Source organism: Anastrepha obliqua, chromosome 2 (genome assembly GCF_027943255.1).
Source record: "Anastrepha obliqua isolate idAnaObli1 chromosome 2, idAnaObli1_1.0, whole genome shotgun sequence".
Lineage (NCBI taxonomy): Eukaryota > Metazoa > Arthropoda > Insecta > Diptera > Tephritidae > Anastrepha > Anastrepha obliqua.
In genome coordinates, this window is record NC_072893.1 from 60917153 (window position 1) to 60931582 (window position 14430).

At 35.5% G+C, this 14430-nt stretch overlaps 1 protein-coding gene across 5 annotated transcripts in view; it reads right to left on the reverse strand.

The window, feature by feature from the left end:
• Positions 1–4847: 4847 nt before the first annotated feature.
• The window catches only part of LOC129239709 (syntaxin-binding protein 5), a 76412-nt gene continuing 66829 nt past the window's right edge, over positions 4848–14430 (reverse strand). For all 5 annotated transcript variants that reach the window (XM_054875454.1, XM_054875452.1, XM_054875455.1 and 2 more), the window contains exons 19-24: positions 13616–13909; positions 12425–12533; positions 11359–11445; positions 7035–7130; positions 6843–6967; positions 4848–5252 (exon numbers count right to left, since the gene is read on the reverse strand). In XM_054875454.1, coding sequence (XP_054731429.1) covers positions 4996–5252; positions 6843–6967; positions 7035–7130; positions 11359–11445; positions 12425–12533; positions 13616–13909 — 968 coding nt within the window. In that variant the 3' untranslated portion in view covers positions 4848–4995. The remainder of the gene's footprint in view (positions 5253–6842; positions 6968–7034; positions 7131–11358; positions 11446–12424; positions 12534–13615; positions 13910–14430) is intronic.

The following is a 14430-nucleotide window of genomic DNA, read 5'->3' on the forward strand; positions in this document are numbered from 1 at the left end:
AATCCCACAATTTCATTCCGAAACCGAAATTGCAATCACACGAATTAGTTTGAGTTGTGGTGAGATTCACGTGATATTGTTAAAACCTCTCGACAATGAATATTTGCGGTTATGTGATTATAAAATTGATAGAACAGCAATGTGGAAAGCGTGGCACCCATATCAAGCAATGGTTCTTTTGTTTTCATGTTATCCAGTATGAAGCGGTTTGTTCTCTTGTTCTTCTTTAGAATCATTTTTACTCGCAACTTATAATTTGCAACATTTAAAAGATCGTAACGTCATTGAAAGAATAATAGGGGCACCTAAAAGTCGTCTAAATACTTCCAAACTGTCTTGATATATATCCCACAGAAAGCTGTTAAAACTGTTATGCTGGGCTTTCCACATTATGTGCCGATTCCATGGGCGTATTTTTCGAAAGAGTAATCGATGGCGATCGCCGTAGCCAAATAAGTTGGTGCGTGACTGCCAGTCGGAATTCACAGAGAGAACGTAGGTTTGAGTCTCGGTGAAACACCAAAATTAAGAAGATGTGTTTTCTAATAGCGGTCGCCCCTCGGCAGGCAATGACAAACCTCCGAGTGTATTTCTGCCCTGAAAAAGCTCCTCATAAAAAATATCTGCCATTCGGAGTCGGATTGAAACTGTAGGTCCCTCCATTTGGGGAACAACATCAAAACGCACACCACCAAGAAAAGGAGGAGCTTGGCCAAATAGCCAAAAAGGGTGTACTCGCCAATTATATATATGTATATATAAATATAATCGATGATCCTTTTGAAAATAATTGCAGTTTTCGAACTGCAGCAACAAATATCATAGGTGATTAGTGATTTCCATAATTTTTTGGTTATGTCGCGTAACCGGTGCTTTGCGATTTTAAAATGGCGAAAAATGGCTATTCGATTTAATGCATATCCCAAATCGCTGCGATTTAATGTTCAAAAACGAAAATGGAACAGTGAAATTCAGCATGTGTTAGCTCGTTTTCGATAACAATTTCATACGAAAACGAATTGCGCATATGTCCGATAAATAGTAAATTGAAAACTTTGAAGCCGTTAGACATTTTTCCAGTAAACGAGAGGTCTGATTTGAACATTTAAGCAAAAAATTGCTGTTAGTGATTAAAAATAAAACTAAAAACAGGTAAAGTGTCAGAATTCGGCCATAACAAAACTTTCACACTCGTAGTCATAAGGAGCATATTTGCATTGGATACAGTTAGGTAGGTAGGTGAAATGGTGTGTGTCGATCGTTTAGTGCCCGGTAAACACAGCTACGAGTCCGGAAATTGAATGGCGAGCAGTCAAAAGGACTTTCTGAGTCCTCAGTATATTGTACTGGGGCCAAAGGGTTTTTGAAATATAATAGCACATGTAGAAATGGAGCTCCATCTTTTCTGCGCTTTCTTGAGAAATAATTTCTCCAGTTCTCTTTTAACAACTGTCAGGGGGATCCCGATGACCGGGTAGGAATTCTCTGAGGCCAATTCAGTCCCCTTCCTGGCAAGCTTATCAGCAATTTCATTTCCCTCTGTGTTCCTTTATCCTGGAACCCAGATTAGAGAAATGTAACCTGCACACTCAATATATTTGATCTCCTCCTTACAGGAGTTTACTAGTTTCGTTCTGCACCATGGTACCGTCAGAGCCTTGTTCGCGGCTTGACTATCGAAGAAAATGTTAATATCTCCCTCGCTCCCGCGTTCCTAAGCATTTTGCATGCCTGCAGGATCGAAAGTACTTTTTTGCCAATAGAATAGCCTTTAGAATATTCAGTTGCCTTCGGGCAGCTGTTGAGGTAGGGTCAAGTCGGAAAGTTTATGTATCAGCTGGCCAAAATGGGTATGACGTTAAAGCAGCTGTCGTAGAGCTGCGAACTTCCAGTAGTGGAAGTCTTTTTTTCTAAGGATCAAAAGACGACCTCAATGAAGGCTATGCTCGTTAGAGGTTTTCAGAACACTTTCAATGGTTAGGTGAAGCGGTGGCAACGTAGATCAAAGCAGGGCCCAAATGCTTTGGAAAGATTTTTAAACTGATATTGAATAAACAATTAAAAAAATTGTTTTTTAATCTTTTTGGGTAGACCTTGTATTAATTATTTTTTAATATTGGTCGATCAGAGCGAAATTGAAATTTTCCATAACGAAAACAACATTTCATTTTGTTGCTACATTTTATAAGTCTGAGGAACATTCTCTAAAGTTTGCATATATTTCAGAATGCAAATAAGGGTAAAGCAAACAGCCGCATTCCATAATTAGCAATATTGTGACCCAATTACTTTTTTGATGGATTGTTGTTGATACTCAGCTGATTAGCTGCCACAAAATTGCAGAAGTTATTTAGCGTTGTTTGAGTTTTATTGAGTTGTTGTTTGAAAATATGCAAACTGCGAAAATAACTCAGCTGACTCGGCTGACTTCGCTTCCCAGCAAAACCTGCGTGACCGAAACTCTAACACAATTACACTTTTTTATATGTTACAAACACATATGCACGCAGGTTTTGCTGGGGCGTCACCGAAACTCTAACACAATCGACTTTTTTTTTGATTCTCCGTCACCTTTGGAAAATGTGTAAGCAGTAAGCAAACTTCATTCAAATATTTTTCCTCATTTTTGCATCAGTCAAAGTAAACAAACGCCGTAGCCGAATGGGTTGGTGCGTGACTACTATTCAGAATTCACAGAGAAAACGTCAGTTCGAATCTCGGTGAAAGCAAAATTAATAAAAACATTTTTCTAATAGCGGTCGCCCATCAGCAGGCAATGGCAAAACACCGAGTGTATTTCTGCCATGAAAAAATTCTCCTCATAAACATATCATAAAACAAAATAAAATAAATGAAGCCTTAAATAAATGTATACAAAAAATTTTTTTTTGTGATTCGAACCAAGGATTTTGGATCGGAAGCCCACATTGCTAGCCGCTAGGCTATCGCGCTGTTCTGCCGGCGCTGGCCTAAAAGTTATTTTGTTCGTCGCTACGTTTATATGAAACTGGCACTGACAAACGAATCCATATGTATGAAAGGGATAGAAAATCACACGTACACAAAGTTTTTGGCACGATTTTCCCAACGCTTTTAACAACGTGATTGTAAAGGGGCGTGGTTAGTGACCGCTTAACGGTCACGCGTGCAGGTTACGTAATGGGTAACGTGACCGGCACTCTTCTTGCTGGGTTGAAATGTGTTTACAAAAAAACTGAGATTGTGTTGGTTATATATGAAAAAAATAAACCAATGAGACTTTGTTGCCGTCTGAATAACGACTGATTGGACAAGTGTGTGAATATGTTTGAAATGATCGTGCAGACTTCGGGTGAATTTCTCAAGTGACATGGTAGCCAAAGTTCCCCTCACAATTTTCTCTTTCACCACAGTTAAAGAGCAAATCAATCATTCTTGATGACCAACAGATTATCAACATTTTACTGGCACAACGAATAACGTTGGCATTGTTGTACAAATTTTGTGCTAGAAAATGATGCCATAGAAAGGAACACATCCGCAGTTATTATGTTATAATACATTCACATATAAGTAGATTATCTACTTTATCGTGCTTAACTCCCAATCGTTAATTAAAACGTGAGATTACCCATACAACAATTCTCTCAATCCAACAATAGTTGTGCACGGAAGAAGCTCAAAGTAAATGGTCGTATTTTTCTCAGTCAATTTTGAGTGGTACCCAACCATTCTGCCAGAAGTGTTCGGTGAATTAAGGAAAAACAACTCACGTATCGGCTAACACAAGGGGATTTTTGAGCACTCAAATGATCGAATTTGTGAGACAACTATGGGTAGCTGTGATCACGAATATCAAAAATAAAATGCGACGTCTACGTTGAAGCCTTAAATAGCTCGTTTTGGAGGTATTCACTTCAGATTGACAAAAGGGTTTTGAAAATTAGTTCTAGCAAATGCAGAAGTTTATTGACTTCCGAGGAGGATATTTTGAATAAAAAACAAAGCCATTTTCATTATTAGTCGCAAAATATAAAAGAAAATCTTCGTATATGTAAATAATTCTAAGATTTTTTTGCTGAAATTTTTCAATCGTTGGGCCAAGTAGGTCACCCGAAGCCGTTATCATCACTGATTAATAAAAAAACTCCATATATAATAAGTTTCTCACAGGTCAGCAAAATGTTCCATTGCAATCCATGGAATTTGAATTCAATTTTTCGAAAACATCAATTCAAACCATTTTCTCCAACTATTTTGGCGAAAACAGGTGTCCTCTGTTTGTTCAGCAAACGATCGTCTGATTGGTTGGTTAAAAATGGCGCCTTAATTGTCATGCTAGTCGTATTCACTTGATTTCGCAATGTGCGATTTTTTACTTTTTCAGGAAAAAAAACTATTTCTGATAAAAGAGAAAGCGTTTTGTAAACTTAGCAGCCGTGTATAAAACTTCTACCGATATATTGTAGGAACGGCCGCTGTGGCCGAATGAGTTGGTGCGTGACTATCATTCAGAATTCAGAGAGAACGCAGGTTCGAATTTCTGTTAAACACCAAAATGAAGAAAACGTTTTTTCTAATAGCGGTCGCCCCTCAGCAGGCAATGGCAAACCTCTGAGTGTATTTCTGCCAAGAAAAAACTTCTCATAAAAAATATCTGCCGTTCGGAGTCGGCTTGAAACTGCAGGCTTTTAGGACAAGTATATTGTTGAATTGAATAGAAATAAGCCGATTTCACAAGAAAAAATCCTTTTTTATATATTTTTAACTAGGGCTGTATACTTTGAATGCAGCGATAAATAACTAATCAGCTTTATTAGGCCATTCCCGACCAATGGAAATATATCCGTATAGAAAAGAAGAGAGAATATTTGTCTAAATTTTTATTAAAAACAGTTTATAAATAACATTACTATTTGAAAACAGAAATTAAATAAGTGTACCTTGATGTAGTAGAAAGTGTTATAAAAGCAATATTACAATAACTGTGGTAGAATTAGATCTTAAAATAGATTTTTACAACTGATACCATTTTTTATCTTTATATTTAAGCATTAATTGATGTGCCGTTCCACTGAAGTCTTGAGCTGTGTTGGCCATACGTTCCGCCCTCTCCTCCAGCAAATTAAGCTTCTCTCCTCTTTCCATTGCCAACTGATGCGCCCTGCTTATTTCAGATGCTGCAGTAGAAGCTCGCTGTCCTAGCTGATCCAAATTGGGACCAGGTATATGTTTGGCAACTGATCTATTTGCTTTCCCACTCTGTTCTCCAACTAAAACGAAAACAAAACCAATTTTACTATTAAATTATCTGCATCACATCGTTTTAATATAAGCAGTCGGAAAAAAACTAGTGCAATCATATTTTGAAACGTTTAAATATTGGTATTCTCGATACTAAGCGAGATGTATAACATTTCTCAGTTCCACACAAACATATATAAAATAAATTAGAATAGTTTGAAGCAACATGGTCGAAAAAAAATATCGAAACTAAAGTAAAAGTACCGTCACCAATAGCAAGAAAAGTGGCCTCAAAAAGCCTAGAAAACCAAAAAATTTCGGCGTAAAGTACTTTACGAAAATAACTTTTTTTTCCGAAAATTTTTATTTTTCCTTGATTACTCCTCTCGGGAGCATAGGGCCCCGACAAGACTTGTCTTGCGATGGTTTCGTTAATCTATTTGACTCCTGACAGGGTAGCCTGCCGCTACCAGTCCTAAATAGTGGGAGTGCCCACCTGCCGTTGCTTAGGAGCTACGCCTTCTTACTGCTTGGAGCGTCATCTGTGTTTCTCATTTTTCTGCCAGAATGATCAGACTTCGCTAATTTTGGTGTGTCTGCGCTATTACCGCGGTTGGCCGCTTCCTCTTGCTAGCGCCACTGACGCAATGTGCAACTGTGTGTTTTTCTTTGTTTTTATTTTTGTTTTAGCGGCTACAATGCAAATAATGCGCCGACCATTGCGCGGGAATAAAAATGGAAAGGATAAGTTTTTGGGATTGAGGAATGAGATTTTTTTTAGAAGCAGGGAAAGTAGGTAAATTTGGAAAAGTGCGAGGACCATGCTAAAGAAAAAATGTTTCATCTTAATGAAATCATTTATTGAGAGAGGACAGTACCGTTTTATTGACGGTGAAAATCGATCAGAAGTGTTGGAATTGGAGTTAAAATCTTGGCAAAAGGATCGAATTAGTTCATTAAGGTCAAAAAATAGTTCTAAAGTGCCTTGATACTCGAGAGCCAACATTAAGGTTCACTTGCGCAAGAAGAAATGGACTAGAAGTTCAGTCCGTGAACAGTTTTACCATAAATATTACTGTAAGAATTTTTCTGTATTACGATGACCAACAGTTTTCCGTAGCATATTTAAAAATTAAATTGTACTCGTAATTGCATAAACGATCTATTATTTTCCATCTAAAAAAGCAATATTAGAAAGGTGAAAATGAATATCCATAATTTGTTATTGTATTAAAAAAATATTACCGAGATGAGGGCGCTTGGGTGAAAAAAATTTAGGGGGTCTGGTATATTTGCTCAGAGTTTACGCGCCGAAATCACATGAGTTTTGCATTTGATACACCCGATACATTGTGCTCGTACTGAGTTTCAAATCAAATTCAATATTGGCACCTTGTTCAAAATTCATTTTTCGACCGTTGGTTAAAAAATTCTGTCTCATTAGATGTGATAACTCATTATTATTATTACTATTAAACCAAATGTTATGACATTTTTACTCAACATCTATGAAAGTTGCATCATACGCTTAAAAGATCGTTACTGATATATGATGGCAGTCCGGGAACATTTGCGACAGATCTTGTATCTATATATTTTGTAAGCAAGATTATACTTACAAAGTTCTTCTCTATCCAAACATTTCGCTCCTCCACCGAATAGTCCTTTGAAAAAGCTCTCTTTCGGTTGCTCAGGCATTTCATGTACGGTATATAATTCACCCATCATCTCCAAAATGAATTGACTGTAATGCGATTAAAAATACGAATGTAATTTCTGTTATTTAGATCTCAAAAATAGTTTTAATTTACCAGAATTCTGATGATATTGTGAATTTCTGAATTTCGGTGGGTGTTGCCATGTACAATCCATGCCCTTTGTGACTAAAGCAAAATATCTTTGAAATTCTGTAAACAAAAAGTAAAAAAATTTAACAAGTTTGTTGTACAATAAAAGAATAAATCGCTCTAAAATTAAAAATCAGAGAAAATTTATATTATTTATAGTTTTTAAATTCCAAATCTTCTTTTTAAATTCCTTTTGATGCATCAAAAGCATGTTAAAGAACAGAAAGTGTTGTAAAGCGACAATATGCACTTGCATGCGCTCCATTCACGTCAACCACGGCACTCATATACTGGTTAAGTTTTCTTCAACATATCTTCAAAAAAACCATATTGACAGAATTTTTAAACACAACGCAAAGGTGTATCGTTGAATATCGAACCAGATTTTTACACTTATGTCCAGTGTAGTGTGGCAAAGTGTCGCACAAAGGCTTACGTACATCCGATCGGATCGAAGATTTTTTCCTTTCGTATTCAGTACTCCGACCGCCGTAGCCCAATGGGTTGGTGCATGACTACCATTCGGAATTCACAGAGAGAACCTAGGTTCGAATCTCGGTGAAACACCAAAATTAAGAAAAAACCGAGTGTATTTTTGCCATGAAAAAGCTCCTCATAAAAATATTTGCCGTTCGGAGTCGGCTTGAAACTGTAGGTCCCTCCATTTGTGGAACAACATCAAGATTCACACCACAAATAGGAGGAGGAGCTCGGCCAAACACCCAAAAAGGGAGTACGCGCCAATTATAAATAAAATAAATTCAGTCTGTCTGGAGTGACAGTCAAAAAACTCCGTCCATATTGCGCTGAGGCTTCTAGGCTACATCAGGATGTTCCATATACCTTCTACTCAAATATGAACGAGACGTTATCAATAAAACGGTCCGCGGATGACATATGGCAAAAATAAATTTTTTGTTTTTTGGTAGGACTGTTATAAGCTTACATGGCAAATTTCAGCGTGATATGTCACATAGTTTGTTTTCTGTGCTACTGTAAACAAGTCAAGCTCGAGTGTGTTCTTCGAATTTAACGATGGAAATTCAAGTTGAACAAAGAATTTGTTTGAAATTTTGTTATTCCAACAAAATTTCGGCTTCAGACGCCTTAAAAATGTTGCAGACAACCTATGGGGACTCTGCTCTATCGCGTGCACGTGTTTTCCAATGGTACAAATCGTTCAAAGAGGACCGTACATCGGTTGAAAACTTGCCTCATGAACGTCGTCCAGCAACATCAGTAAACGACGAAAACATCGGAAAAGTAAAGGAAATTGTGCTTGAAAATCGCACAAATCGCACAAATCGCAAAATCGGTTAACTCTGAATATTATTTAGACATTTTAAAGCGTTTGCGCGAGAACATTCGTCTTGAAAGGAAGGAATTGTGGGACAACAAGTCATGGTTCTTGCATCACGACAATGCACCAGCTCACACATCACGTCTTGTTCGCGATTATTTGAACAAAAATAATGTTAATATCGTTCCGCAAGCACCGTATTCGCCTGATATGGCTCCATGTGACTTTTTTCTGTTTCCCAAGCTCAAGTTGCCGCTCCGTGGAAAACATTTTGAGACAATTGAAGTCATAAAAGAGAATTCGAAGAACACACTCGAGCTTGACTTGTTTACAGTAGCACAGAAAACAAACTATGTGACATATCACGCTGAAATTTGCCATGTAAGCTTATAACAGTCCTACCAAAAAACAAAAAATTTATTTTTGCCATATGTCATCCGCGGACCGTTTTATTGATAACGTCTCGTTCATATTTGAGCAGAAGATACATTAGAATAGCCAGAAAATGTGTCATCTACACATATATTATATATTTTTTTTATTATTTAGTCGCGCGTATGCAATGAAAACTACCATTGAATTTGTACAGGAAAAAATGTACCGTTCCGTAAAATTGGTATAACATTTCCTTTCAAAAATGTCAAAAAAAAAAATCCTATGCTTTCATGGCGAATCTATTAAAGGTGGTACTGGTAAATCAGCTGATTTGTTTTTTTTTTTCGCCGTGTCCATGTGGCTGTCAGCTCAGAATGAAACAGAGCGAATTCATTATTTGTTTTCTAGTTCTCAATACTTTGCTTCGACCATCAAACGTACAGAACAGAGTTGTTGGTCTAGTGCCACCACCTTTAATTAATGCGTCTTGTATGCTTTATTAAAACAAAATTAACTTTTTTTAATGAAAATAATGTAGTTGAAACAATATAAATTGCTTTATAAAGGGTGATCAGATTAGAGGAACTTTTTCCAATAGGGGGGTTTTTTTTGACAGATCACGGGTGACTTGTCAAAATACAATAAATACATAATTTTTTCCTTATTCATTCACATTTCATCGATTGCAGCCAAAATTTGGAAAATATTATTTTTAAAAAATAAATTTCATGAATGGTTCTACACAAAAATAGTAAAGATTGCCCAATCAATTTGGATTTTCGTTATTTTATTTCAATTTAAAATTCGATGCCTCTTAATTGATCACCCTTTACATAATTGAAATGAAATTTTGGATATATCTTTTAAATAACTTCTTATTGAAATAGCTTACTCGTGACAGGTCAACAAAGTTTGACAGTAATAGTGGATAAGATAACTTCAGGCACAGCTAAAGACGTAACTACAGAGTGCCCCAAAAAATATATTTACACTTGAATTTGCTGCAAGAAAATGTCATGCCAAGTATTCGTAAGCAGCTTGAGAATGAAGAGGACTAGTATTTTCAAAATCGGAAACATTAGAAATTGATCGCGGAAATTGATGAAGTTTGCAACAAAATTTCACTTTTGTGATTCCATTATTCGACTAAATAAATTTGCATATTAACTGAATAAATGCTTCATCTGACTTTTTTATTTGTATTTTTAACCTGTAACCGAACTAAAAAAAGGACTTGACTTCACTTGGAGTGTCCAACTAGTGCCGGTTAGCACGAGAAATAAACGACTGGCGCGCTTTGTTAAGGGGGAGATAAGGGATAAAAATCGATTTTTTTTGCATGTTATTGTAGTAAAACATTTCAAAAATACCGTGTTAAAATTTTAAGTCAATCCGAGCAAAACTTTTTAAGTTATAGAGCATAAAGCCGAGCCGCCTCAAACATCTGCCGAGACGCAGCAGTTGCGCGCGTAGTCCGTTACAAACTTTAAACGCGGTTTTCTCGAACCTTTTTTTTAAAGTGCGTAGTCATTGGCATTTGAAAACTACTCAACCGATCCTTTTGAAATTTTGCACACATATTTTACATATAAAAAACCTCCTCCCAACGTTTTTTTTTCGCCATTTTTTTTTTATATTAAGGTGGTTTTACACCTACAAAATGGCGGCATTTTTTCGTCAAAAATCACTTTTTACTTCAAACGACTACCAAATGGCTGAAAATGAAAATAAATCGTCAAAATAAACGTTGGGCGGAAGTTTAACTCATACTTTAACTAAATTATTCGATTTTTTTGATTTCAGATGATTCTACGCTGAGATATGCAGACTACTGCAAAATGTATTTTTGAAAAGACGTCTACGTAAATGTGCTCCCATTCGCTCATTTTGCAATATTTTTACATGAAAATTTTATCAAATATTCTTGAAATGTTACTTTATAATATGCAACAACTTTTAATAAACTGACTTGAACCGTTTCGCTACAATAAATTTATGAAAAAAGTGTTTTTTTTAGCGTTTATCCCGTTTATCCCGAAATTAAACGAAATATAGAATTTTCGGTATTTCAAATGTATTCACGAATTACTCTTGAATTAAATTACTGTGATAGTAATTTTTTTCGATAGACATTGAGATGCTTTGTGTAGGTAATGGCCTTTATCAACACCATTAGAAAAAATGTAAGTGTGTTAATTAAAATTATTTGCATATCATACGGCTTTCTATTAACCCCGAAATTTGCGAATTGCTTGTTAAAGCACTATGTAATTTATCCTTCACGCTAACTGCTGTGTAGTTATGGCGGTGGTGTTGCTATAATTTTTTTGTGCTCTTAAAATGGAAATAACGTCAAATAAAAACTCAGCTGTTTTATAAAACGGTTGTTGCAAACGCTTAAAGTTCAGCCAATGCTGCAATAAGGTATTTTTCCTCAAAAAGACGAATTTACAATTTTGCAAATTATCTTTGATGAAAAGAAATAAAAAAAAAATTAATTTCGAAACTCAAAGAGTGAGAATTAACTTTATTCCGTCCTCTTAACTGCAGTTAAGTTCTTGGTAGAAAAATGTTGTGATTTAAATTTAAAAAAATGTAGTTTGCGTTACTTACTGGGTTGTATCCTCATGAACAATGATTTGTTGACCCCATATGGAAAGCATTGGATCCACAATTCCTTGCTTGCACTTTGTCTGAAAACTAAAAAAAATACGAGTGATTAATTACACTATACGACAAAATTCATTTTTTTCCAAAATAGCAAGATTCCGGCAAAGTTTTCGGGTTGGCCTAGAAATCCGCAAATTCAATGTCCCCAAAATTGGAATCCCCATAGTTTGTGTAAAACGCGTTTAGATTAGGTCTAAGCCGCTGGGTTTTGATCCATGGGGATTTCATGTTTGAACAATCAAAAAACAAACAAAAAAAAAAAAAATAGCCAAAACTGGTTAAAATGTTGATGTGCTATCGTTTGTCGCGGGCTGTACAAGTTAGTGGATTGGCCAAATCTCTTCCATTTCCCCCCAACCTGTTTTAAGGGATCATTGAATGCACCTCGGTGTCTTTTCTTCATTATCATCTTCTAATTATTGATTACGCTTACATGCGCTCAGAGTGATAATGCTGTAAGAGTAGCAGAGAGTTGTATATGTAAATGACACGCTGCAGCAACAATGAATGAATGAAGCTTAATGGCACGAATGTTCTTCATTGATGTGTGATAAAGGCAAGCATTTTGCAAACGGCACACTAAGTAACAGCAATATTTGGTTTTTTGTAGCTAAATTCCTGGAAATTGTCATCTATTTGTTTATGTAGGCTTGGTAGACTTAGTTTAAGATTAAGAAGTTTAGTAAAGGCACAATAAATGTGGTTGTTGAAGCAAACAGACACCGGATTTTTAAATTTACATACGATTTTTTTCCATATTCATGCCTCTTATTATGTGATTTTATTCAAAACAGAAAAGTTAACGAAATAAAACAATGTTTTTGTGCATTTGGATTAGCTATTTTCAGTTGTTGCTCACAATTGCAAGTTATTGTCCGAAGAAACTCCTCAGATCAAATCCTACAATTTCAGACCAAGTGGCAGTGCAAAATATAAATTTGGTTACGTCAATGATTTTTGATATTGTACATACAAATTATATGTTCGCTTGAACTACATTGATACATACCTTAATTCCATCAATGGTAAAAAATCGGTATCCATTAATAATCTTAGACTAGGAAGACTATGAACCATTAAATGTCCATTGGAGAGATATATCGCTAAACATGATCCATCTGGAAAAATATAATAAAATGTGTATTTGGAAATATAACAAAATCGATGATCTAAAACACTCATTCGGCATGACAAGTTGCTATATGAAATTATGAGGCTATGGCTTGTAGAATAAATAAAACGTAGCCAAGTGTACTTTGGTGCAGCCAGACTAGGTTATGAGTTCAAAACGTATCGCTGACATAAAATATCAAAGTGATAGAGAAAGTTATTTTCTAACAGCGGCTTTCCTTAGGCCAGATGATTCTCCTTAGACCATAGATTGTCCAAATAGACCAGATGTTTCTAACAGCGACAAGCAACAGCAAACAAACAATTGCATTTCTATCATGTCACCTATCGAAAGATTTATAATTTTTGCAAGCATTTTGAAGCGCCCCAAGGTCAATATACAGATTTACATCACTCAAAACCATTTTTTTATTTAGTAAAAAAAGTTATTAAACAAAATTGGATGATTAATTTTAGGGCATCTTTTATCTTCTACCGCTCTTAGGCAGCAAAAAACTGTGTGACCCTCCTTTGTAAAGAACAACAAGGCACACATGAAAAATAGGAGTATATTCTCGGCTGTCAAGAATGCATGACGTAATAGGCTTATTACATTATGCAACACAATTTTATTTTCTGGAATCCGCGTTAAGTAGCTATTGCGTCGCTGAATCCAAATTTAGTTTAGAAAATTTCCCCTTCCCATTAGAGTTTTTAGAAAATTTGGCTGCATAGTATGAATGTTTTTAAAGTCAGCAATGAAAAAATACAGGTGTGTGAAAAACTAATTAAAAATGAATTGAAACGATTACTATTTATCCAGAGGAAGGTTCCTCTATTTAGATTTTTACGACACACTATTTAAAGTTTGGTCAATCGCAATCGATGCATGTTAAAGCGCTGTTAAAGCACTGTGAACAAATTTTAATTAAGCGAGATCAAGAAATGAACTTCAATTTTCAATAATTTCCATATTTAAGAGACATTTTTTCTATCCTCTATTTTTAGCATAAACATAAAAAAATAACATACGTCCATTAAGTTTTTATAAATTTTTATATGAAATTCTTTCACTTATAATGTTACATACCTTTCATTGAAATAGTTTCCGCTTTTACTGCAAAATCCATCTCTGATAAATTAATGCGATAAATACAACTTTGATTTGCAATATCGAAGACTTTTGTTTGCTTTTCACTTGTGATTACTATATATTGTCTATCTGTTAATGAATCTAACCCAGTGCTAAGGCTTCCACTTATGCCACTACTGCTAGCGTTGCTACTGCTGCTATAAACATTTCCACCCGGAGTACTTGATATTGTGTTGGCAGTTGTTGGTGTAAAAGTTGGGCTCGTTTTACTACTACTCTTTGTTGGGGTACCTTCAAATAAGAAAAAAAACATACATTAGCAATTATAAATTATTAATGAAATTTAATCATCTAATCTTTCGGTAGCGTGATAAATTTTACCCCATATTCTATACGGAAGTGCCAATCTCTTGATAACCCTAGAGATCAGTGCTCGTCTTTGTACGATCAATGTCGAACAGTCGTTTGTAAAGGGGGAAAAGCGGTAATGTTATGAATGCGGAGGTGTGGGAAGACTTGAGTTTGTGTAATAAGATTAGACATCCGTTGACATCTTATGGAAATCTCTTGTATATAAGCGAGTTGTTCTAATTGGTTAATATTTCACTCCTTTAGTACAAATGTTGAAATTCTCAACTGGCTTATGAATTTTGTTTATTTGTTTTAAATGCTCGCTGCTTATATTTTATAATCAATAAGCACTACACTTAGCCTACGTATTTTTGGGTAAATATTTTTTGAGGTCCGCCTTGCGCTATCCCTTCACTAACCTAACCTGATTTAATTTTTACGACTCTCACTGGGCTGATGAA